At 39.3% G+C, this 27,497-nt stretch overlaps 1 protein-coding gene across 9 annotated transcripts in view; it reads left to right on the top strand.

The window, feature by feature from the left end:
* VSNL1 (visinin like 1) overlaps nt 1-27,497 on the top strand; it is an 86,517-nt gene that overhangs the window by 28,688 nt on the left and 30,332 nt on the right. For 8 of the 9 annotated variants that reach the window (XM_017744958.1, XM_017744955.1, XM_008641793.2 and 5 more), the window contains exon 2: nt 10,501-10,667. In XM_017744958.1, coding sequence (XP_017600447.1) covers nt 10,506-10,667 — 162 coding nt within the window. In that variant the 5' untranslated portion in view covers nt 10,501-10,505. Of the gene's footprint in view, nt 1-6,450; nt 6,468-10,500; nt 10,668-27,497 lie in introns of those variants that run through there. The other variant, XM_017744954.1, reaches the window with a different exon arrangement.

The following is a 27,497-nucleotide window of genomic DNA, read 5'->3' on the forward strand; positions in this document are numbered from 1 at the left end:
AGGAAGGACTGCATTTGGTACACCAGCATGTTGCACTTGTAATGACATTAATCACACCTGAATAAGTGTTGTGATGCATAGGAATAACAATCAACTTTGGCAAATGTATGTTTTTCCTAGCGAGTTCAGGAACAATGTTAGGTTATCCACTGCCAATGGGCAAGGTGGGATTTTTCTTGCATCACTTTAAGCATTTAGAAATGCAGTTTCACATCTAAGGAAGTTTACAGGGCTGCCTCTACAAGTGGCAGAAAGAAGGAGACGCTTGCTGATTCATTTTGTCTTAAAATATGCATGCATGTATTCATACTGCCTCTTTCAGACATCTCTCTCTGCACGGGGTGATTCACTGACATTTCTGACCATCTCCATTGACTGCAGAGGGACCAAAGAAAACTGACTTTTTAAAAAGCAAAGATTTGATTAATCTACCTTGGCAGAAGGCAGGGCAGCAATTGTTTAAGAGTTGTGATGAGGAATATGGATATAAATGTACTATTAAGTAAAGCCAATGACTTATGAGTTAGAAATGCGATCCTAAAAAGGCACCTGATGGATCCAAACTCAAATTAAAATGAGGCTGGAAGGTGAACAGTGAAAATACTTCTTGGTAAGCATGCTGGCTTAGGGAATTGGGCTTTGCACATATCAAACAGAGGAGTACAGTGACATTTCAAACTAACAATAAAAAAAACTGATAGCAAATAAGAAGACATCCTGTAATTCAAGGGGAGAGAAAGCACACATTAATTTTTTATAGCATTATGAAAGAATAAATGAATATTTATTTACAAACAAATGGAAACTAAGAAAAAGAAATTGCACATATATGTAAATGAAGTCAAGGCAACAGCTAAAGTCTAAAAAACCTTATCCCCAAGCGTGAACATTCGATAATCTTTATCTCAAAGAAAAGCAGCATTTTAGTTGACGTTAGAATTGACACTAGTCTCTACAAATTGACAAAAAAACCTGTGTCTCAGGCAGAGGAAATGTTGATACAGTTTGGCATAACAAAACTAGATGGATGTTTGCAGTCTACACAAATGCTGTCCCATGGTTCCAGAACACTGGAACATGCTCAGGCAAGCTATAATGTTCAGGCATGCCTTGTCAGTCTTCCCCCCAGAAAGAGATATTTCCAGCAACTATCCCAGAAAAGGTGCAGTACTGAATATTGGATAGATCTCTGAAATACCTAAAATTGTATAAACCACTGTTTCGAAATCCAAGGCTCAGAAAGTGACCTTTGTATAATGCTGATGTGTAATTTGTTCCAGGGGCCACTTTGAAGTAGTAATGTCCAGGAGGTTACAGATTTCTCATCTCCTGAGGGAAAGCCTATTGGAAACCATATTCTAGAATAAAACCTCAGAGAAAGCAATCAAAAACTCTTATATTTCATATAAGGTACAAAACAAATTTGTCACAGCAATCAAGGCTCTGATGTTGGAGCATTCTAGATAATTAGGTGATTGCAATGGTGTTCATCATATGAATTATTAGAGAAAGGTAAATGTTTTGCAGGTATTTTAAGATCATTATTTACAAGGACAAAATTTACTGGACAACAGTCCAGTGAAGAAAATACTCATTCCACTGCTGAAAAACGAGTCTTCCTCCTCAAATCACACCTCCTTGTTACTTACTGATCACCACTGTCAATAGACACTGGACCAATAGCAAAATGAAACTATGGCAACAGATGTACTCACGTATGTGTCTGACATTCAGCATTAATAAACTGATTATTCTCATCAGAAATTAATCACTAAATTCTCTAGAACGTATAAATCACAAAATTCTATTGAAATACTGGAAAATAAGTGGGCTTGGAAAAAAATAAACCACAAACAAGTTTGAGTTATGACATATCAAAGCAAAATAACGGAGATAAGGAGGAAGCAAAAATTTTCTCAAGGACAGCTGATCATTCAGAACCTAAGCTTTCTCCAGAAATATGGACACTCCTCCATGTGATCTAAAAGAGCCTGAGAGAAAGAACAAGCAAAGGAAGGATTTTGTCCCTGTCTTTCCAAGTCTAAAACTAGGTGGTAGAGCCTAGAAGCTCTTCTGAGCACTTGTGTCTTGTTGAACAACTCAAGTAAGTCTCAGCTTTACATTATGTCTTGTCATCTGTGTCTGCTTGCAAAGGAGTAAAGGCAGCTATGGCTTTTTGTAAGCAACTTCCCAATCCAAATGAGAAAAGGGGGCAGAAATAAGACCCTGCCATGTCGTTCAGAGCATGTGTCTCCAGGTTTGTTTCTACCAAAGCTGCTGGCTTCAGCATTGGGCTTTGAATAGAGCCCTAGTGGGACTCACAGGGCTGCATCAATGGTGGAGCTACTTGTGGGTCTGGTATTGCCCTTGATTTTCATGTCGAAAATGTAGAGAACACCCTTTTGCTTTATTCCAGACTTACCAGAAAACTAGCACATACTTTTAATGAAATAAACCCAATGTTAACTTTCTAGTCACCTAGAGAAAAAAACCCCTATATATCAGCCATTGTTATGTTAGAGCATCTTCCTGCAAAGGTTTTACCCTTTCAAATGTTTTTTTTATTGCTGGAATCTAATTGAATATCCATCTCATTTCAAATAAAATATAAAAATATATCTCCCTTCTTCTGCTTAAACGTCTTTTCTCCATTTATTATTCAATTTGGTTTGATAATTGCATTCCTTAATGCCATTACTCTCATTTTCCTCCATTTCTTTTACACAGAGAGATTACAGGCCTGAATCTGATATTTGGTAAAGCTAGTAAAGTAATCTGAAATCACTGGATTTATTCCAGTTTTTGTTGTAGTGCCACATAAATCAGAACCTAGCCTATTTTTTTCATCCATAGTTTGAGGTTTATGTTACCAGCAGTAAATCGTGACTGCTTCTAATTTCAGTATGGTGTTACACAAATACAGAACCACAGAATGGGTCAGTTTGGAAGGGACCACAGTGGGTCACCTGGTCCTGCTCAAGCAGGGTCATCCCAGAGCACATGGCACAGGATTGTGTCCAGATGGTTCTTGAATATCTCCAGTGAGGGATACTCCACAGCCTCTGGGCAGTCTGTTCCAGTGCTTGGTCACCTGTACAATAAAGAAGTTCTCCTCATACACACATATATGTAAATCCTTATTTTTTGGTCATGGCTGGTTAAAAACCTAGAATAGACCCCTAAGTTTTGTGTGAAGGAGGAAGCATATTAGCTTAGGGTCAGTTTTGTTTCTGGGTAAAGGGAAGAACATGGTCCTGAGGTCACTGATGGGCAATATAATAATATGAAACTATATTAACTCTACCTATACCTGATGATCAATTTTCTCCCACAATTACTACTGAAAAGATGCCTGCGTTCATGAATCTCAGAACTGTGGAGGTTGGCAGGGACCTCTGAAGACTGTGTAGTGCTCAGCCCTGCTTAGCAGGGTCAGCTAGAGCAGGGCTGCAGTGCCTGGCATTGCCCAGCCACGTTTGGCTGTCACTGTTTTGGGTACCTTCAGCCCCTGGTACCTCTGCCAGTGTCTGGCATGCTGCTCTTTGCCTGGCCTTTCTGTCCTGACAGCAGACACCTGGAGGTGGATTGCTTTCATCTTTCACTCCTACAGGTTGTTGTTGCAGCCCTTCTTTCTTGTGGGCAAAGTGCAGGTGTGGAGCTGCTCTGTGTGTGGATGCAGGGGTTCTGAGAAAGGAGTCAGAAGATGGGACTGAGCTGAGTGAGGGAGTTCTTGTCCTGCAGGAGTTTGGAGATCTGCAGATGCCATGACATCATGAAGTAAAGGCCACTGAGGAGGATCAAGTTGGCTGGCCTACAGGAGAGATAATGAAGGGAGAAAGTCCCTTCTAAGCTGACTGACCCTTTTTTCAGAAGGTTTAATCATAGTGTAGGACTTATATCTTGTCAGAATCTTAAGAGCTGGTATCATGCCACAGTGCCAGAACCTCCTCTAAAACATCTTCATCTTTTGCATGTATTGGGAGAAAAAAAGGCTTTCCTGAGTAGTTCTACTATGCAAGGTATAGGACAGGCCTCAGCACCATCCCTGTTTCATTGCAAGATGACTTAAAAATTGTGTTGACAACTGATGTGAAGAAGTGCTTCACTAATTGCCTAAGGAAAATATAATTGTATAACAATTTGGGGTGGAAGGGAACTTAAAGGTCATCCAGTTCCAGGCCCCTGCCATGGTCAAGGAACCTTCCCTAGAACAGGTTGCCCATAGCCCCATCAAACCTGGCTTTGAACGCTTTCAGGGATGGGATATCCACAACTTCTCTGAACAACCTGTTCCAGTGCCCCACCACCATTACTGTAAAAAATGTCTTCCTTATATCCAGGGTAAATCTACCTTCTTTGAATTGAAAACCATTGCCCCTTGTCATGTCATTACAGCCCCTGGTAAAGAGTCCCTCACCATGGGGATGGGAAAATTCCTCTTATTTTCCACACATATAGTTCCTTGGATACTTATTTCCATGGGGCTTTGGGTATGAGGCTGTTGTTTGTTTTGTGCATGAAAGACAGACTTTAGCTCTAAATAACTTCTTCTGTGAAATGATAAATGTATTTGAAGGAAAGAGGCATCTGTGTGGCTTCATAGCCTTTCTATCTATCCTTCATGCTGACATTAGTAGAGAAAAGGCAGTATCTGAAATAGCCTGAAGAGAAAGTAACAATGCTGGGAGTTGTTAGGAGTTATAGTTATCAGCACAAGGCTGGAAATTTGATAAACAGCCTGCTTAAAAATCATGTGAAAAATTATTCTGCTATTATAGATTAGAGACATAGGTCTCTGCTTTCCCCAGCATTAATTGTTTGGGGTTTGTTACCCCTATATACATGTGTATGTTGGAGTCTAAACACTGTTTGATGTGCCGTTTATAGATTTGCATGGTGTCAAAGATTGCAAAGACGCCCACCACGCTTGCTTGCTCAACGCCTGGATTTCACATGTCGTCCCCAGGAGTCAGCACGTTCCTGTGGGAGATTGTGGGCTGGGAGTGGGCAGAGGGGTGGGGATGAACCACAGTTTTCCTTCCAGCCTAATGAGTGCCTGCCAGCACAGCTGAGCTGGCAAAGTGAATGTTGTCATTTGCTTCTGGCATAGTCCACACGAGTCATTCCCACTTCCCAAAGCCAGGGAAGACCAAGAAAAACATGTACCATAATAAAAGGTAATTCATTTCATAATAAAGGGAATTCATTTAATGCCCAGACTTCATAAGGCTGCAGAGGTATTGGTTGACTACCAGCTACTTCAGCTCCTGCAGAAATCCTGGGACAGGGAGCCTGTGAACATGGGCAGGTGTCAAAGCAGCCAGAGTGCATGGGAATAAGCTGGGGTAGCCCAAATCACTTTGGTGCTTGTGCCCGGTGAATCTTTCTGCACTTCTGGAATAAGTGAGGGGAGGGAGGTGGCTTCAGTCACCAGTACCTCTTCTCCAAATGTTCCCTTGGAGGAGCACTTTTTCTCTCAGCTACACATGGGGGAATTTAGTGGAATTAGGCAGCTACTGTGGATATCAAAAATAGGTGGTGTGACTGCCCCATTTCCCCATGCTTCACAGAATGACAGAATCACCAAGATTGGAGGGGGCCTCCAAAGATGTTCAAGTCCAAGTCTCTTCTCAAGCATGGTCAACTACAGATGATTGCTCAGAGCTGTGTCCAGTTGGGTTTTAAATATCTTCAAGTACAGAGACTCCACAACCTTTCTAGGTAACATTTCAGTGTTAGATCATCTGCACAGTAAAGAAGTGTTCTCTTAGATCAAGACACAATTTCCTGAATTTGCATTTGTGCCCATTGCCTCTTGTCTCTCTGGGCATCTCTGAGAGGAATCTGGCTCTGCCATCTTTGCTCCCCTCATTGAGTATTTAGACCCACATTGATAAGACCCATGAGGCTTCTCTTCTCCAGGCTGAACAGCCCAGCCCTCTCAGACTTCCTTTGTATGACCTTCATGGCCCTTTGCTGGACTCCAGTAAGTCCATGTCTGTCTGGCACGGGAGGCCCAGCACTGGGCACAGTGATATGGGGACGGGTGAGAGAGAGGTGTCTCAGCAGTGCTGAGCAGAGGGGAAGGGTCACCTCCCTCAATCTGCTGGCAACACTTTTCCTAATGCAACTTGGAAAGAGAGTGGGTTTATGTAACTGGGGAAAGTAAGCAAAACAACACAGAGCTGGGTTTTAGGGATGTTGTTGAGCATTGTTGGTGCAGTCTTCTCAGTGGAATTTGGGTGCCTTTTCAGCACAAATAGGAGATCTTTGGCAGCACTCAGTATACTCTTCCTTAGGAGCAGCCAGAGTTCCATTTGTTTGCACTTGGTCCCATTGAACACTGAGCACATGCCAAGGAGGCTGAAGGGGAATGAGAGGAGCGGAAAGAAGAAGGCTGGGAATGGAGCTGTGTAAGCAACAGTTTGGGGAGTCTTTTGAAATCATTAAACAGCAAACAAGATTCAGTAAGTCATGTTTTGCTATTGAAATCAAACTTTTTTTTCTTAGGTCTTTAAATTTTGTTTTGTAAAACTGTGTTTATACTGGCAGTTTACTACTGGCAAGCCAATTTGGAGAGGCAGACCTGATAAACCTGTATGGGAATTGCTGTGAAATATTCTAGGGAAAAACCTTGCCATTGGCCAGGAGGTTTGGATGATGATCGAGTAGAGAGTGGAGAGCTTTTGAAACAGGACAAACCTGTGGAACACATGATAGCATTGCAGGAAATATATGAAACAAACAATACCAAGTCTTAAAACGAGGAGCTGTCTGGCATGGGCCTCCTGAGGTCCAGCAGGGCAAAGAGCAGTCAGATCCATCCTCATATTGCCCCTGCCTGCTGCTGGCATATCCTGGACTCCTTCAGGTTGGGGATTGGCTGTTTAATAAAATTCCATCTTTTAAATCTGACTTTCCTATGGACCTGTAAAAGCAGCAATTAAGGTGTTAATTAGTGAAGTACTGGAATAGCCCTAATAAGTATTTCTGAAAAGCAATTTTGTCTGGATAGCTGAGGCCTTTTCAGGCATTTCAGAAAAGGAATGTGTTTTTAAACTCAGCCTTCATTGCTCTTGCTACTAGTTGCACAACAATAGAGTTTTAGTGCTTTTCTTGATCTCTAATTTGGATTGTGTTGCCCTTGCTAGTGTTAATAAGCATTCTCCTGCCAGAGCAACTCACTGGGAACAGATACCTTATTGATGCTATGTGGCACCCATGTACCTGGTTCCTTGGATCATGAATCTCTCCCCCACAATGGTTTGGAATTGAAGCCTGTTGCCTTTTTTTTTTAACTTTCATTATTTTTTTGCCAGAAAACATAACCAAATATGAATAGCAGTGCTTGGATTGTCACATTGCATGATTGGAAATATGGCAGTTGGCAAATTTATAGTTGAAAATGATAAAATTTACTAAACAAAAAAATGCTTGCAGAGTGATCTTTCCTCCTCTTGAAACTTAGTGATTGTGCATCTGTTCTCTCCTGTCTTTTCCTAAGGCATATTTGTAGATTTTCACAAGGAAAAAGCATGCTTGGGAAACTGTGATTGTAAGTTAATTAAAATAGTTTTCATTTTAGAAAACAAAATGTGTTGTCAATAGCATACTCATTGCTAATGAGTGATTGTACTTTTACAACAATAATAAGAGAGTCAATGAAGCTCTAGAAGATGTTCGGATATGATTAACTAGATAATCTATGTATTTGAGTTTTTATTCCCAAATAAGATGGATCTCCCAGAGCCAGAAGTGTGAGTTTATATTTGATAATTATATGAGACTCTTGAGCTTTCTTGCAGATTGTAATTCAATTCCATAAGAAAAGAGCTTTAAAACATGAAGAAAGAATGAGTGCTTCTAATTCCAGGAAAGAAAGCATTGTGACCAGCTTGGTCAGTCTGCTCACTCTGTCCCAACAGAACCCAGCAGATTATGGATCATGCTGTGCTGGAGCAGCAAATAAGAGTACAGAACCCAGCAGTCACAAATTATACCTTTCTCAAATTCTGGTTTGGTTCTGTGGAAAAAATAGTTTCTGAGAGTGTTTATCAAAATGTCAGCTGTGGTTTCCTTTACTGGAGGTTATTCTGTGGTTAGGTACATCAGAAACGGATGAAAAGTGTTTGGCACGTACTGGACAACCTGTGGCAGACAAGCAACTGCCCAAAATTAGGGATCTGGACCAGAGAGGCAAAAAGGTGGTGACTTGTTTCTCTGATTCTGATGACAGGTTATGTGTGGATATGTGTGTCTTTATTCATGTATTCTTACACACATGCAGACCCACTCCATGCTCTGTAGATGTGCTACAGTGGATTATGTTCACATTACTGAAAACAACATAGGCAACTTTGGCAGATGGGGCAGAGATTCACAGTTCTGTACCACCTCTCTGTAGAGGCAGGTCCAAGGGCTGTAAAGCTAACATGGATAAAGATTAAAAAGCTGCTATAACAGAAAAATGCTCGGTCAAAATCACCTGATTTTTGCATATTGAGAATGCTTTTTTTTCATCTGTAAATGTTGTTATGGAGATAGGAATACAGGTGAAGAGTCAAGTAAAAGCATACTTGGCTAAATTAGGAGAGAAAAAATATACCTTTTGAATCTACCTAGGATAGTTACTATAACTTCTGAGTATCTTTAGGGTTTTCTGGGTCCTAAGCAAAGCACCTTATTACTGCAAAAGGTACCAGAATGTAAATAAAAAAAAGGGGAAGTAAACATGCCCCATAAAGAATAAAATAAATTTTAAAAAGCATTGTTTCTTGTAAAAGCTGAGTTGGAGCTAACTGCATTCGCATACTTTAGTCTCCATGGGATTTAAATTCAGATTATGCCAAACTGGATCAGTGTCATACGTGAAAAGATGGGGACTTCAGAGATAAGGCTGGGGTAGCTGTTCAGAATACCATAAATTACAAACTCATCATTGAGTCAAAGCAGCAGATTTATGGACATTTGCGTGCACAGTTTCACCTGTGGCAATTAACTGGAAGATTAAACTCTCACATATTTGTGCTAAGTTTTCCAAAATGTGTGGATGGGAGCTTGGCAGAGCCTCCAAGTAAGTTTAGAGCATGGAGTAAGTTTAGATCAGGGAGGACCATGGCCAAGAGGGAGGGGAGCCATGAGGTGTTTTAGGAACAGACCTGCTGCTGCTGGCAGTACAGCACCAGGGAACGTGTTGGCCACACACAGAGACCAAGAAGAATTTTTAACTTGCACCTGCTCAAGGAATGTTCCCATAAAGGAAATTATATAAATATATTGATTTATTGGAACAGAACAAAGTATGTCCTTCTGAGGAGAAAGAAACTTCTGCTTTGAAATAGGGGAAGATGCCAAAAGCAATAAATTAAAAGGAGGAATGGGTGGTGATATGGACTAGAAATCAATGCATTCAGTGTGGTGCAATCATTAGACACAGATGCTATACTGGAGATAAAAATAAAAATGCAAAACTAGGCTCAGGAAAGAAATTATTCATCGCTTTGCAGTTCTCTACAGGACAGTTAAGTGCTGTCTGTCATCTGATTAAAAAGTAACTGAAAGACATCTGTCATGAAAGAAACTGTAGCAAAATGGGAAAAAGTTAAAGATTAGGTTTTCTCTAAAGTTCTCTCAAAGGATGTCTTTGGTCAAATGTCAAAGAACCTGAAAGTATCTCAAAGGGCCAACATGAGTAGTACTGAAATTACTATTTATCTATACATGCACGCAAATTTTGTGTTTCTGTCTGGTTTATATTTAATACGTTTAAGTGTATACCAAATGTATATAACAAATGCAGTGAATATCTTCAGAGCTAACAGTGATGAAATGTAAGCAGTGATGAAATGTAAACCATCTAATGTTTATCAACTGTGCATTAAATATATAAATATGCATCTATTTATACATATGTCTGTGTATACATGCATATGTACAAATATATAAGAATTAAATTTATTTTTCCAGTTTGGTTTCATCATTTTTTGTGATCAAGTTTGTGGACTCTTGCATTGCTTCCTCCCAGTGGAATACCTAGTGCTGTATGTTACCAGCCTGTCTGTCCACAGCCTTGGACATGTGAGGAGTAGCTGCTAATGTGGCTGTCATATCAGAAGATATTTTCAAGATGAAGATAAGGAAGAATTCTGTGGACATCCCTGAATCTGTGAATTTTTTTTGTTACATTCAAATAAAATAAAAGTAATCTTTTTCAATCTTACTGTAAAGAAAAGCTGTAAAGTGCCTAATTTTAAGGCAAATGAGTAGTCTGTCTCCAGGCCTTAAGATTCCTAAATGAAAGAAGAATCTTGCCTTTTTGACTATTTTCAGCCTCCAATATTCAAGCATAACTTAGGTGCATGTTCACCAGCGAATCTGTGAGGTTGTGTTTGACTGAAAGCAGCAGTGAATACAAAACAAGTGTTAAGTTCCAGTTACATGGCTAATTCCAGTTTAAAATGTTCACATGTGGCTAATTGTATTCATTTATTTCTTCTTAAGGCAAAATGGGGAAACAAAATAGTAAGCTGGCCCCTGAGGTGATGGAGGATCTGGTGAAGAGCACGGAGTTCAATGAACACGAGCTAAAACAGTGGTACAAAGGATTTCTAAAGGACTGTCCAAGTGGTAGACTGAACCTTGAGGAGTTTCAGCAGCTCTACGTAAAAGTAAGTTGTTTACATTTACTAAGTTATTTGTTAACTTAAAAGTAAGTTATTTGGCTGTAGAAAAAGTTATGAAGTAATATAAAGCAAACATATGGTCCAGAGCTGCTGGTCATTTAGACTAAGGAATAACTTTGCTGGGAGAAGCAATGGTGAAGATGAGGAGATGAGTGGGAAGTGTTACCCTCATCACACCAGTGATTCATGTAACTATAGTGACCAGAACCAAAAGTTTAGAAAAAAAGATGTGATTTATTCACAAGAAATATAATATATTCTCTGCACTCTGAAATTCATGGACCTCGTTCACCTTCAAAGGATGGCCATGGTCCTGTTCAATAAACCATGATTGCTGGACACAATTACAAAAGTGGTGAAGTTTCATGATAGTATGACCTGCAGATAAATTATGCACTGTGCACAAAGGATTTCTTCCATAAATTGTAGGTATTGCCTTTATTTTTTTCCCTGCTGTCACTTCATTCCGGTTTTATTGAGAAAGTAGGCTGATCAGTTTATTTTCTTCTTATTTTTCATTACTTTACCAAGTTCAATGCAGTCTTTTCCTTACATTTATTATGTATCTATTCTGTAACAAGAAGGACATGGGGTAGCATAAAAAGTGTATTCATGTTACAAAGATAATTATATTTTAATTCAAAATTGAGTGTCTGCCTAAAGGTCAGAGACTTCAAAGTAATGTTAATTAGGAGAAATATTGAATGGCAATGATGAGCTGTAGGATCAGAACAGCTCGTAAATACAATGTGAGGTTGAATAAAAATAAAGCAGCCTTTCAAATGTAAGTAGTTAATATTGAGCACAATGACAATTTTTGCAGATGAGTGGGACTGTCGTTTCCCTCATGTATGCTACTGTTCTTTCCTAAATTTCTTCAGCCTTGAACCAGATCACTTTGCAAGTTATTACCTAGACCCTTTTTCTTTCTAATGAACAGTTCTAGCAAAAACTTCTAACTGAGCTTACATAAATAAGTTTCTGTCTTCATATTTTAATATTTATTGCTGAAGATGTTGCCTAGCAATCATTCTCTTAAGAAACAGATGAGTTTGTAATGAATTATATTTTCAGATGAAAGAATTTGTAGAGCCTCAGGTATTGTGGTTGTTATTGACTGATAATTTATAAGTCCCATTTTAAACAGTACTCACTGCGCATTTGGCAAGAGCAGACATCCTGTCATTTCTCATACATGTTTCTGGGAAAAGTAAAAGGTCTTTACAAAATTTGTAATAAAGTATGTCAACTCTTCAGAAATCATTGTTTCTTTTTGGAAAATCAGAGTAAAGGTTTTTTTGTTTGCTTGTTTTTTGGGGGTTTTTTGTTTGGTTTTTTTTGGTTGATTGGTTTCTTTGTGGATTTTTTTGTTTGTTTTTTTTTTTTGGGTGGTTTTTTTTGGGTTGTGGTTTTTTGTTTGTTTCATTTGGGTTTTTTTTGTTTGTTTGTTTGTTTGTTGTTGGGGTTTTTTAATGAATTTGTGTGCTGTGAGAAAAAACATCTGAAAACACGCCAGAACTGCCAGGACTTCCTTCCTTCAAAGGGACGTTTGAAACGTTCATAGATATTTCACAAGATACTTTACTCATGAAGACATATCAGAGAGTAAATTCAGTATCATGTTTGCAGAGATGGTAGTGCAAAAAATAACATGAAGAGTGCAAGCAGTATTTTGCTCTTGAAATTTGAAGACAGCTTTGTAATCTTACTGAGCTGCAATATCCGGCTTTTAGCTTTACAGCCTCGTGTATCTTTAGATACCGACATCGAAAACGATTCTCTCCCTTGCTTTGGTAGTTGTGGGGTTTCATTTTTGTGCTGTAATGGCACCACCATATATTTAGTCCCGTTTATTGTCATCCTATATTTAATGTTTATACAGGGCAAAATACTTATTTTGCAGAGGAGAAATATGATTAGCTGTTGTAAATCCAGAGCTTTACTTCTCTCTGTGTCGCAGAAATGCTTGTAAAATAATGTCTCTGAGGAGCTCATAGTCTGAGTGTTGGCCTGGTGGTGGCTTCTCTTGTTTAGGACATTCTGTCTGCCCCAGCTGCTGGCTGCAGATAAACCCCCAGATGTGAATTTGATGTTTCCAGGATGAGCCACCAGCAGGATACCTAAATCATTATGATTACATTTATAGCATTTCAGTTCCCTTAAAGTATATTCAGGGTGAAAATACATGAAGCATGTATTGATTCATAATTCCTCTGCATGAACTTATTTGGAATGATGACATTTATCTGTTGTTCTGAACTGGATTTTATTGAAGAAGATTTCCATAGATCAATATATTTTGAAAAAAAATACAAGACTTTCCTTCATTTCCAATTTACATTGACCTAAGATGACACTGTTTCTTTGTTCGTGAGAGCTGTGTGGTGCATTTTCGTGTGTGTTGATAAAAAGGTGTTGGTCACCTAACTTAGAGGCAAAGAAAACTTTTCTTTTTACTTACACCCAGTAGAAAATATTCTCAGCTTAAAGATCCAAAACATTTTATATTAGCAAGACTTTGAGGTGAATTTCCTGGTTATCTCCTCTTCCATCAGCATTGCAGAGTGGGGTGCACAATCTTAGGGCATAGAAACTGTTTGGGTTTTTTTTAATGAAACATAACTAGATATGTCCTGGGATCACACCTAACGTGTTACTGTATCTAATGCCTGCTAAAAAGCTTGAGTTGGTCTGAAATGGAACCTCCAGAACATATGTGATGTGGATGTCAGGTCCTCAACTTCTCTTCTATCAGCATTGCAGAGTGGGGTGCACAATCTTAGGGCATAGAAACTGTTTGGGTTTTTTTTAATGAAACATAACTAGATATGTCCTGGGATCACACCTAATGTGTTACTGTATCTAATGCCTGCTAAAAAGCTTGAGTTGGTCTGAAATGGAACCTCCAGAACATATGTGATGTGGATGTCAGGTCCTCAACATGAACCCTTCCAACTCTACATATTTGCATCAATTGTGCTGTGCTGTTTACTGATGTAGATGAAGACTGTATTGACTAAAGGGGGAGTTACTCTAGTTTGGCTTGGAAACATTTGCTATTGAAATTTCCATTATGAATACTAATCATCCAGTGCTTAAAATAAATAGCAATTACACAAATGGACTTTACAGAAAAATTATTTGCAACACTTTTAGTGGAAGTGTCTATAAAAATATTTAGTCAAGAACACCCCTTTTAAATAAGCATCTAATAGGCAGAAATATACTTTATACTATTGCATATTTAATGATTTCTGCAATATCATAGGTTCATTAAAAATACTGGTCCATTTTTGGGTAGATAGATTCTTCTTGGGATACAAAATATGTGGCAAACTGTTAGGGCTTATGTTTCCCTCCATGGTGCTGAATGAAGTGAATGCTTCAGCAGTTTTTGGAGTAGTTTATTGAAGAGTTGGTTATATACTGCAAGCCCAGAGCCACAAAGAGACCTAAGTACTGAAACACTGAGTTAGCTGTCCTGACAGTCTGCACAGAGCATGGGAGGGGGACAAATCTGTGGATAACCTTCTGAGGAAGCTAAAACTCAAGCCAACATTTTGTAAACAAATGTGCAAAACCACAAGGTATTGCTCAGCATAGCAGCTGGTGCTAAATTCTAAGTTTCTCTGGGGTATATGCATCTATTTTCATATGAGAGTTGCATCTTTCTACTGCAGAAAACTATGTAGAACAGTAGAAAAGGCAAAATCAACTGACTGGAGTCCTTTCACTTTCTCTCTTAAGCGACAAAAATAATGTAATTGTCTTACCTTTATCACAGAAGTTTAAGTACTCCTTAAGCCGTAGAAAACGGAATCAATTAGAGGAAGAGCATTGCCAGCAGGTCGAGGGAGGTGACTGTACCCCTCTTCTCAGCCCTGGTAAGGTGCATCTGGAGACTTGTGTCCATTTCTGGGCTCCTCAGGACAAGAGAGAGCTGGAGCTCCTGAAGAGGGTCCAGCAGAGGGTGACAAAGATGATGAAGGGACTGAAGCATCTCTGTTATGAGGAAAGGCTGAGGGAGCTGGGCCTGTTCAGCTTTGAGAAGAAATAACTGAGAGGGGACCTCATCAATGTCTATCAGTATCTGAGGGGATGTGTCATGAGGATGGACCAGGCTCTGCTTCCTGGTACCCAGAAACAGGACAAGAGGCAGAAACTGATGCACAGGAAGTTCCACCTGAATATGAGGAAGAAATTCCTTACTGTGCAGTGACCACACACTGGAACAGATTTCCCAGAGAGGCTGGGGAGTCTCCCTCACCGGAGATATTCCAGAACTCTCTGGATGCAGTTCTGTGCCATGTGCTCTGGGATGACCCTGCTTGAGTGGAGAGGTTGGACCAGATGACCTACTGGTGTCTTCCAACTTTACCCATTCTGTGAATTATCATGTCTCTGTTTGAATCTGCACTGCCTGCCCTCTCATTTATCTACCTGTGATGAGATATGACCTTCTGGGCTGCTGGAAATATCCCAATTAACCTCTTTTTCTGTAGGAAATAGCATCAGACAAGCTGGAACCTAGAATTTCCTTCTTCAAAGAGAATATCCTAACTGTTAAGCTTAATCCTTACTGGCTGTCTTAATTTTCCTTTTTTCTCTCCTAAAAAGTCCTTAATTCTTTTATCTTGCATAAAGCTACATTAGCATTGTGGGCAGAGAGCTAAGGAATTAATATACAAAACTGTCATTAAAATAAAATATACCAATAAAAAACTCGTGAGTGTTCCTATCATTCTTCAGGGTTTCTTGCAGTCTAGAGGGCCAAACACATTTTCCTTCAGATCTTTTGAATTCCCTGGGTTTAGATGAATATTCCCTAGAGTGTGTAAGCGTGCATAATCAGTGCTAATATTCACAGGAATTATGCATGTTTATTAAGTGGAAAATAGGCTTCTATATTGTGATACTTCTTGGAACTGGGTCACTGAACATGAGAAGCATATCTCTGCATTAATAGAAACAACCACCAATGGTCCTTTAACTGGAAGGGTACGGTTAGGAGTGATCGTGATATAATGCTAACATTAAATGAAGTAACTTACTTTGTGAATTTATTGCACCTATATTATTTAGCTATGTTTTGGAGTCTTATAGACAACTTTTAAATGAAGAAAAAAAATAATTAAAAAAATAATGGTATTTCATTAATTAGAATCAAATGTTTTGTCATATTTTTTGCTTCTATCTCACATTTCCGGCCTTGAAGGGAATTGATTTCTAGTCCTTCATTTTAATATGTGTAGAACAAAAGAATCTCAAAAATCTATTGAAATTTAAGTGGGTGTGTTTGCAGCCTCTTTCAAGACAGATTAGCATCTTTCTAAAGATGGCACAGAGCTCCTCAAAATATCAGGTTAGAGCTGGATTTCAGGCTTTCAGTGGCTGTAAAAAAGTAGGATTCCAGAATGGCACAGCTGTGTTTACAGATGTCCCAAACACAGATGCTGCTGTACTGGCAGAAACTGATGTTTCCTGGGATCATTTCTTAACTTGGTGGAGCTGTGCTGGTTTTGTGAGTATGCTTTGGCCACTTAAGCTCTCCCTATAAAAGGAATATTTCTAAGGTATGTTATACCAGTGTTAGATATATGATGCCAAATATAATTAATATGTTTAGCATATTATACCAATCCTGTGTTACTGTGGAACTACAGTGTGTCTTGAAATAATGTATAAATATGATATATAATTATAAAAAATACTTATCTACCCACACAATGACTTTAGCCTTGTTTCTACCTTCCAGATCACATCTGGTATGCCAGCAGTATTTCTGGACAGTATGACAGGATATTTTCTGGATGTATGACCTGAATTTAACTGCAAAGAAAACATCATATGTATTTATTTATAAAAATGACTCTAAAATTTTTTAAAGTTGGTTAATATTACTGCTGTGTTTCTGAATCTTTCAAACTGATACAGAATAATAAAACTAATACTGTTATTTTAGAAATGTTTGATGCAAACAAATAGAGCAACAAATAGCACTGGTCTGGGGACATCACAATGTGGCTCTGTAAGTGCATATCTAGATAGGGAAATAGGGGCTGGACAGGAATGACAGTAATGTTACTGGCCTCAGTAGAAGTTTTGCTTGTGGGGATTGTAAAACAGTTGATGAGGTAGAGATTCTTAATGCATTCCTTAAGCACTTCATACAAATCTGCACATCTGATACAATTACTGTAAATCATTAGAAAGAAATTCTCTTTTTCATGAGAAGTTCAATGAAGTTCCTATGAAAAGAAAATTAATATAGCAGAATCTAAACAGCAGTGTGCTGAAAAGCAACTGTGCTTGTGGTCCAGCACTATCACTGGGGAGTGCTTTTCAGGATGAGCAATGTGCTTGGTGCTCCAAAGCTGTATTAAAACTGGGCTCTGATAACTTTAAAACCAAAAGAGATTGCAATTGCTTTTCAAACAGAACTTGGCTAAAAAAAAAAGGGCATGGTCTTGTTGCCTGGATGTTTTCCATACAAAACTGCTTTTGGCATTATTCATTTTCTTCTCCTTATAGATATGAATAAGCAGGTGCTGTGCCAAAATGCAGGTCTACTCCTAAACCACATAAAAGGCTTATTATATATTTCAAACAGAAGCTGAGATTGTGCTCCATGAATTTTAAAACAAAGGGCCAGAATGCTTCTTACTTTTAAAACCAAAATCAAACAAACCCCCAAGGCAGTGTTAACTTTGAAGCTGACTGAGCAATTCAGGGAAGGGGAGGATACTGGTAATGTTCCTTTCTGCTGCATTTCTGTCTCTGTGCTTATCCCAGGAAAAATAATGTCTGGACTTAATATCATTTTGTGGAACAGATTTTAAAATCTGTCTTTAGTAAACAGAGCTTTAAAGATCAGCAACCATATTGAAAAACAAAATAGAGTAAATAAACACGGATTCTCATTTAAGCTGCAAAGCAAATTGAAAACAGTAATTTCCAGAAGAGAACCAGCATGCTGGGTAGCAAACAGTTCTGAAAATATGGCTGTAAATCACAACACTGGATACTAAGAGCCTTTAACAATGTGGAATGGAGTCAGTTTAGATTGAAACACTAATCTCAGTGAAGCTAATGGGAATTTTCATTCCTGATCCTTACTTAAGCTCTTAGGACTGTACTGAGCTCCCAAAATTGTTTATCGTTGTGACACCCGAGTGCAGTGAAGTCCGGTGCAAGCTCCATTAACCATTAGTGTCCAGTCCTACAAGCTGGATCTGGAGTCTGGAGAGCTCCTCTCATCACGTGCGAAGAATGTGCACACTGGGACCTCTCATTTAAAGGCAACAGTGGTTTAAAAACTAAGTCTGGGGTGGGGGGAAGGGATGAAAGTAAGGGTCCTGAAGCTGGTCAAAAAAGTTTCAGAAGCAAAGAAGGACAAGTCCTTTTCTACTCGCAGTATTATGGCTAGTGGCTAATTTTAAAGGCTAAAATACTTTTTCTTTTTTTTTTTTTGCTTCTGTTGCAGAGCATATAATGGCCCATATCCTCCAGACAATCTCCTCTGGAGACTGTAAATCTGGAAAATGAGGAAATCAGACAAATTTAAGAGATGAAATCTAAACAGCTACATCTTAATTGCTCCAAATAGTAGCTTGTGGAGTATCCTGGCTAGTGGAAAGAATCTTCCTAATGCTTGAACAAATCAGTAACATATGCTGACACTGTGTCTGGAAGAGGCAGGAATCATGGTCACATGAATCCAAAAAGCAGTCCAACTGTCTAATGGCATCTCCAGGGCTTACAGAGTCAGCAGATGTGTGGGAATGCAAAGGTTTAGTCCAAACCCCTGATTATTACCAAGTATTGAATCTAACTGTAACTCTGTGGCTATATGTGGTTCTTAGAGGCACTCAAAACTGCCTTGCAATGCATTGAAGAGAGTACATCCAGACAGGACAAGATGATCCAGCCTGGAATGCTTAAAAATATCACCATGTACATGCATGCCCTAGTTTCCACCATAGTCTGATAAAAGAATGCAGGCTGGGTAAGTTTTCCAACAATAACATGCAAATTACTTTCACTTTATCTTTTGTTTTGAAGGAAGATCACCAGTTTCCAAAACTGTCATGCATTTTTATAAGAGACCTTGTTCCTTTACAGCTCACCTTTGATCTATGTTGTACTCCTCCAAGAAATCAAAACAATGAATTTGGGATACTGTGATTATTTCTGAAGCAAAACACTGAATTTATTAATAAGGTTATCTGAAGGGTAGTAAAGGAGTGCTGCAGCTTGGATGGAGAGAGCCACTGCTAACACAAAGAACGAAAGTGCTCCAAGAAATAAAACTGAACTGTCAGCACCAAGTCCCATAGCTGTTATCGTGTTCAGACCTACTATTTGTTGTAACAATGCTTATTTTACCACTGTTACATAGTCCTCACAGCAGCTATCAAGACTGATCAGTGGTTCGCAACCTCTATACAATCCATTGCAAAAGTCAAGTGTTTCAGACATTTTTCATCCTGAAACTTCTGCTTCCTACCTCCCTTCATCCCGTCTCAGTGCTTTCCTTCTCATTACAAGGAAGAGTATTCACAAAATCAGTGAAAAATCCTTGAGGATGTGCAGGAGAGAGAGAGAATATTGACTGTCTTCTTTCAGAGATCTTCCCTTCTCTTGCAATCAAATAAGATCATCATGAATGGAGCACATAAAATCTCTATATTATGTATGAACAGATGAAGTGCAAAAAGGTTAAACTGTTTGCTTGATGTTTTTTGCAAAGTCAGGGTTGAAATTACTTCATGGATCAAAATATAAATGTCCTTTACTTCAATTCTTTGTTCTTTTTTCCTACAGAATGTCTTGTCAATGCCTTCCTGGAGTCATACACACACATATCAGTATGGCACTTCTGGCCAGATGTTAAATATCTACTCTAGATCTACACAGGTTTCTGTGCTCTACAGTTAAACTGTGACCATGTCTTAGTGGAAACCTGTATTTTAGATAAAGGATTTTGGATTTTGAGATGGAGATCATCCTTTTAGGATGATACCAGCCTTATTCTGAAGGCTAGTAAGCATGTGTTTTTGTTACTTGAGAGAAAGTGAACTAGGGTCTTTCAGGGATTTCTTCGTGTCACATTTCTTGAACTATAAACATTTCTGTTGGTTTAATATATTAAAAAAAAAGCTGTTTAGTATTACAGGGTTCCTGAAGGAAGCATTAAACCAGGGCACTTCATTTTAGCACTGGAGTGAATTATTGTGATGTAAAGTTTTTTGGTTTTAAATATTGAAGTGCTTTCCTCTAGTATCAAAGTGTGTTTTCAATATCTCACTTGTGCACAAGGCCTGGAGCTGAAAAGAGCATTCTTATTTCATAAGGTATGGGCAGGAACTTGGTGCTCTGAACCGCATTCCTTCACCCCACTGCACCGTCTCTGACTCCATGCCTCACCTTCTCCTTCCTCTCTCCTCACAGGAAACTCATCAGTCCTGCAGAAAGTTAATTTACCTTACTAATATGTACTTGGTGGACAGCTGTGGGTCACTGTAGCTGGGTATGAATCTCTCAAAAATTAAAGGGATGCATTAGAGTGAACCACGGCACTCACAGCCAGGCATTGCTTGTGTCAGCCTGCTCCATCTGCCTGTGGTGTGCTGAGATGGCAAATCACTGTTACCACTGCAACACATGCTGCTGTGGGAAGCTATAGCTGTGCAGGCAATGAAACATCAAGTGCTTTTTCAGGGTACTGTGATATGGAAAAGTCTTTGGGAGCTCAGTGAGTTACCAAGTTAAACACAGTTTTTATTAGCATGTAGACATTAGTTGACATTACAGTCAGATTTCTACTACTAGTAGCCTGAATGTTTCCAGTACCTTGGGATATCAACTTTCTTTTTCTTCAATGAGAGTAAATTTCCATCTTTTCATGTTTAATTAAGGCTCACAGGAATAAACTGTTTGCACTGACAAACCCAATGATTGCTGAATTGAGATGACTTACTGCTACCTGGCATGAGAATTAGGTAGCTATCCTATTTTTATATTCAATCACAAACAAAGCAAAATGAGAAAAACATATGGCTTGGAAGATAAAGTAATAAACACAAGGAAAATCAGACAGGAGAAGATTTTGCCATTTTACTAAAATACATATGAAACATTCTCAGAGAAATGTGGTGTGAAATCCACCAGGTTAAGGAGTTGTGAAGGTTGGCTGTCTGGTTGCATGTATAGCCCAGAACTTACCATGCAGCTCTAAATAAAAGCTCCCTGTAGTCCAGTGAAAGAGCAGTATATACAAAAGTGTAAATCAATACTGCAGTTCACCTCAAAGTGACTATCAATTGGAGATTATTTCCATGTTAACGAAAAAAGCAATTAAAGTTCTTACGTCATTAATTGAAATAAAATTGTATATGGACCTTATCAGTGGCTTTCAGAAGAAATATATTGTTGTAATGCTAGGTTTAGTTTAGCAAGCTGCAGCTTTCCTGAGCTCAGTGGAGCTGCTTAGGGCAGTGTGAGCATTGTTGCACTCCCGTAGTCCATTCCGGACGGCCCCGCACTCTTGCTCCGGTAGCTCTCAGCCTTACAGCACAGTGATGGTGAAGGAGGCGAGAAGGGTCCCTCCCTGAGGGTTTCAGAGGACTTTTAAACACATCTTGTCCCAGTGATCCCCAGAGGCAGAGAGACCTTGTGGTCTCTGCACAGGGGGGTTTTCTCAGGGGCTCAGGGGCGATACATGGGTGGAGTTGGGGTACAGGAACCGATAGGGAGAACCCGAGGGAGTGGCCAGAGCTAGGGGCAGGGGAATGTGGGGAGGAACAATGTGAAAGGCATTTAATAAATGAATCAGTGGGAAATACAACACCACAGTATATTAAATTATGAAGTTATTTCTAGGTGGCTCTAGAGGTCCCCTTTCTATCTAGAGGTAGGATATACCCTAGGACTGCTGTTATCCCTTACTAGGAGATTACACACCTCTGAGCGTTCTTATGACTCTTCACAGCTTTCTTTGACAGATACTGTCTAGTTTGCTCCTCCCTGTCAAACCCATTAGGAGATGGATGAAGCCCTATTCCAAGATATATGAATTCTGGCTGTGTGATTCCTGTCCCTGGTGCTAACACCAGATGCACAGGGACTGATCAAAAGGAACAGTCCTTGAATTTGCTTTTGTGTTTGCAGGCTCCAGCTACTACTACTACTCGTGTCCATGTTGGCTGTATCTGTGTCCCTCTTCTAAATACCTTTTCAGTTCTGAAAAACTTTGATTGTGTTGGTGTTTATTACTGCAGCAATTACAGTGCCTAAATTTATGTGTCAGTGCAGATAATTACAGCTTATATCATTTAACTGAAATGATGGAGTTGTTTAAGAATGGATCAACTAAAACAAGAAATTGTGTTGTGAAAGCCTCACAGGCCATCACAGGTCTGCAGATGAATTTAGGGGATGTACCTCCTCCTAGCATGGATCTGTTTTCACCAGAATAAACTCCAGCCGGATGTTTTTCATCCAGCTGCTCAGTGCTGGTCTCTGGAAGGTGATGCTGTTTGGATGTGGTCCTGGTGAACTGCAGATGTCCTTAGCTTCCTTCTGAGTCCTTCTATCCACACACACATGCCTTTGCCCTGGCAGGAAAGGATGGAGCTGTTTCTTCTTTGAAATCGCTGCTTCCCACCTACCCTCTGCTTCCCACTTACCTCTCACCCACACCTTGGCAGGTCAGGTGCTGTTCCCTGTGCTCAGTTAGCAATCCTAATTTCATTCAGGAGGAAAACACAAATCCTTCCCTCAGGGTCCAATTTCTACATTTCAGTACAAAGCATCTTCAGCACATTGAGTCATACATTACGTGTGGGTCGGTACACTCGGAACAAACATTATGTACACACATTAAACTTCTTGAGTAGGACAAGTGATTTAGGTGGCAATCACTTCTGAGCTCACAGTTGCTTAGTGGTGACCAAATCCCACAGTTTTCTTGGAGGAATACAGTCACACCATCTCATGTGTATCTAGAGCCACAGAAAGGTACAGCTGAGCATCAGCTTCACAGTAATGATATTGCACAATTGTTTTCATCTCATCTCTTCTGTTGCACATTTGTACAGAACAAGGGACGTCTTAATACTCTATTTATTACTCTTAGAAGTCAAGCTTCCCAATATTTTATATTTAAATATTTTAGATATTTATTTATTTTAAAATATAATTTCCTTGCATGACATTTGTTTGGTTGTTTGTGTTTTTTGAAAACAAGATAATACTTCAGATAACACCTGGCCTGGGAAAGGTACATTTTCTGGGTTCTGCTACACTGTGGTTCTTAAGAGCCCAGCAAGAAAACTGGGGTTAAAGCCTAGAACATGGTGCTGAAAATTGCAGTTTATAATAGTAATAGTAATATTTAATTGTAAAGTTGCTATATTAGTCCTGGCTTGAAGAAGCAATTATTTATCTGTCGATTAGTTCTTGCTACAATTAAATACAGTATATGACAAGGGAAACCCAACAAATTAGTGGCCTTGAGTTAGAATTGCTTTCTCTGTGCCGCAAATTAGCCCCTGTGGTGTATTAGTCTATCCACTCATTTATTTTTAAGATTCTTTTCCTCAGGAGTTTTTCTGTATAGCAGGAAAATAATGTTTAATGGACCTGAGGTTATTTTCCCAGAGACATAAATTCTGGGATTATTCTAATGCACGGCCAAGAATTGTAGGAGTAAAGATATTTCTGCTTCCTGTATCTACTATCCTGGGGTGTCTTTGAAACATGAAAAATCATGAGAAAGAGCACATGCTCTGAAACAACCTGAAAGGAGACCCTATTTTCTTTCTCAGAAAATTTAGTTTCTCATACAGAAAATCACCAGCAGGCCCACAGAAATATAACTGAGTAATAAAATACTGCTAACAAAAGGTAAATGCTGGTCTTTGTACCCAGCAGTTTCTTTTAAAGCGATATACCTCGTCGTTACTTGTCTGTAAGAATAATGACATTTTGCCAAAGAAATGAAATCTCTTTCCAAAGGATGGATTGAACACATTCAGTATAAAAATTACATTAACTGGTAGCAAAATTTGTTAAAGATACAAGATTCAAAATCACTAATTTGGCACACAAGCTTCTAATAATCCTATAGAAGTGGACTATCTCTGGGAAATTAGCTCTTGAGCTCTATCCATCAGGCAATTATCAGTGGGAGAGAAAAAAACAGCTGTATTCTGGCTCTCCAAGGTTGGAATTTTTTTCTTCACAGGCACAATAAATAGTTTTTGCTAGAAATAAAGAGACTGCCAAATCAACCTATCTGAATAAAAAGTATGTCGTGCTTTACACATGGGAAAAGTGCTCCAGAACAGTTAATCCCTATGAAAACATTATCCCTGGATTATCACCAGTGGTACTTGCCTTCAGGCAGTTTTCAGTTATTTGTTTCCATTTTCTATACATGTACCCAGTGTTTTTATTTCCACGTGACTGTTCATCTCAATCATTTTCTTTGCTCTCATCTATTCTGGGCTCATGCGTGTGCATTTTACATGTTGCCAGAGTACTTTGGGCTATATTTATGTTTCCAGATTCATAGAAGTGTTGTTCCACATATAATGCTGTGAAAGCCAGTTTGTATTCCTAAGAGGACCACTGATTTCTGTGGAGTGGCCCATGTCACTGCAAAGTACATCAGTGGATGAGAATATTTTGTGTCTTTTCTCCTTCCCTTTTATGTAGACATGATATAAAAATTCCGTGGTAGTCCTGTATGAGGGTGGTGTGAGTGAGTTCACGTAGCTTGCTGGCTGAAGAAGCCTCACACAGGTTTTATTGCCAGCGTGTTGGTGTAATAGCTGGGTCAAGGGACAGCTGAAGTCGTGTTGCTATGCAGACAGGATGTCTTGGAGCCAAAAGAAAAACAAAGGGAGAAAGAAACTCTTTACAAGAAATGCAGTCCATAGTTACTGTGTGGATCACTTACTGTATAACCAAAGGGAGTGGTAACAGTGCATGTCACACTTACACTGAAGTGGAAACACTATGGTGGAGGGTAAGAGTTTGACTAAAGGGAGGATAGTTCTTTGATATAATCTATAATGGATTAAAAATATACTTTTTTAAATTACCAGAACTCATTTATTGCATTAAAGCCTCAATTCTTGCTGTCTTGCTATCCTAAATTCAAGAAATGCAATATAATGAAAAAATGTTTTCCTCCTCAAGGAACAAAGTGCCCTCCTTCTTCCAGAAGATGCAGCCTTGTCATCTCCAAACTCCTATACAATCCTGGCTGTCAGGCATGTGGAATCTTCAGATACATCCCCATTTTTTCTTAACCAAAATGTCCTTTTCTTTCCTTCTCAGCCAGCTCCTATCCTCCTTCCCTAGGGCCCTGGCTAGATGAGTGGTGAAGCCTGGTGAGATGTCTGAATCTCTGTCCTTTTCTTCTCCAGCTTTTGAGCTTCTGCAGACTCGGCTTTGTGTCTTCAGCATAATGAGAAGCTTGCTGTTAGTTGTGCTCATTCAGCCTATGATTGGGGCTTGGTCATTTTATTTTAATTTGTCTCTCTCCTTACTTCAAGACAATATCAATCCAATATCAGAAGGCCAACCCAATCCTTTATGCAAAGGAGAACCTTATAGCTGGAAACTTTTCTAACATATAAGTTTACAGACACTGGCAAGATACTGCAGAGCAAGGCAAAATGAATGGGCATAATTAAGTGTTTGTTATTCATTGTTAATGGTGCTGAGAAACACTTCAAGAAAAGGAACTATACAGACTTTTTACTTGACCTAAAATGAAATATCTCCAGAAAGATTTTTGAAATGCCTTCCTTTTAATCTTTAAACATATAAATTTCTAATTTATAATTCCATAGGTTTGGGGGGGGGGGGGGAATCCTTTGTAAATTTTTAATTTTTTAAACTTTTTTTGCAGTAATGCAAGTTATATACATGGTGATATCAAACAGTACAGGCTTGAGAAATGAAAGTAAATTTAAAAGAGAACAAATTGAGGTTGGGTAAGTGTAAACTTGCTGTAGACTTTGGAAGATTTAAAATTACATTTATTTTTATAAACCGAAGGGTCTTAAAAATTAAGACAGGTGCTGAAGATAATGTTGGCAGGGGGACATTATATAGACAAGCCATTCCATGTTTAAGGTTATACATCTATAATAAAACACATAGTTGTGAGAAGACCTGCACTGCAGAATTTAGATAAGGTTGTAAATAAACAGATTGAATAACCAATGGTTCTTTTCAAATCCATGGGAGACCTGACACCTGTGGACTAAGGTTTGGCTTGCATTTTACCAGTTTCTTGTTTTATAACATATGAAACACTGCAAAAGAATGACAGATGGCCTTATGACTATTTTTTTTTGTGATGAAAATATGATCACCTCTTTTTGTCTCTTGTATGGAAATTTCTTCTCTCTTGGTAACTCTCACAAGCAAATAATCCATTATCAAGCTGTTCCTGAAGTGATAAACATGGTATCTGGAAGCACAGAGGAGAAGATGCTGGATTGGGCACTCCTGGGAACTCCCATTCAAGCCATTGTGGGTTTTTCAGCTCATTGGCCAAACAAATCAGATTACCACATCTGTTTAGCCAGATGGTCTTTCTAGTGTCATGAAGCAAGTGCAATCAAAATATTATCTATAACTAGCACAAGGATTGTATTGGCAACTTGATGCAGAAAAGGAGTTGCATTGCAGAAAACCCCTATTGATGGCATTTGATGACAATTTCCTTTTCTAACAGGCAAATGATCTGAGCACCATCTCCAGCCATGGTTTGGGTAGGTGGAAGCCTATCAGGCTGAGTAGAGCTATGGTTGGTTTCTAGATTGCAAGGTGGGAACACTAATCTATTAATATTAGAACCATAGAATCATGGAACTGGTTGAGTTGGAAGGAATCTTGAAGATCATGCAGTTCCAACCTGCCTGCCATGGGTAGGGATGCCATTCACTAGACCAGGTTGCTCAAAGCCTCATCCAACCTGTCCTTGAACACTGCCAGCGATGAGACATCCACAGCTTCTCTGGGCAGCCTGTGCCAGTGCCTCACCACCCTCACAGTAAAGAATTTTTTCCTAACATCTAATCTAAATCTGTTCTTTTTCAGCTTAAAACCATTGTGCCTGTCCTGTCACTATCTGCCCATATAAAAAGTCCTTCTCCCTCCTTTCTATAAGCCTCCTTTAAGGTACTGAAAGGCTGCTATACGGTCTCCCCAGCATCTTCTCTTCTTCAGGCTGAACAACCCCAATTCTCTCAGCTTGTCCAGCACTCTGAGAACCTTTGTGGCCTCCTGTGGACTTGCTGTTAACACATCCACGTTCTTCCTGTGCTGGAGACCCCAGAGCTGGAAGCAGCACTGCAGGTGGGGTCTCATGAGAGCAGAGCAGAGGGGCAGAATCCCCTCCCTTGCCCTGCTGCCCATGGGGCTTTGGATGCAGCCCAGGACACAACTGGCTTTCTGGGCTGTGGGGTCATGTCCAGCTTTTCACATACAAGAACCCCTAAGTTCTTCTCCACAGGGCTGCTCTCAAGGAGTTCTTCTCCTAATCTCTATTCATATCGAGGATTGCCCCAACCCATGTGCAGCACCTTGCACTTGACCTTAATGAACTTCGTGATGTTCTTTTGGGCCCACTTCTCAAGTTTGTCCAGCCCCCTCTGGATGGCATCCCATCCCTCTGTTGTGTCTTCTATTAATCTTGGCTTGACATGCTTGATATATTATCAAATCTTTATTGGTTTATTTATTTTTCCAGCACTTGCCAACAAAAGAGTATTGTGTATATTTTGGGTTCAT

Source organism: Corvus brachyrhynchos, unplaced genomic scaffold, assembly GCF_000691975.1.
Source record: "Corvus brachyrhynchos isolate BGI_N302 unplaced genomic scaffold, ASM69197v1 scaffold116, whole genome shotgun sequence".
NCBI lineage: Eukaryota > Metazoa > Chordata > Aves > Passeriformes > Corvidae > Corvus > Corvus brachyrhynchos.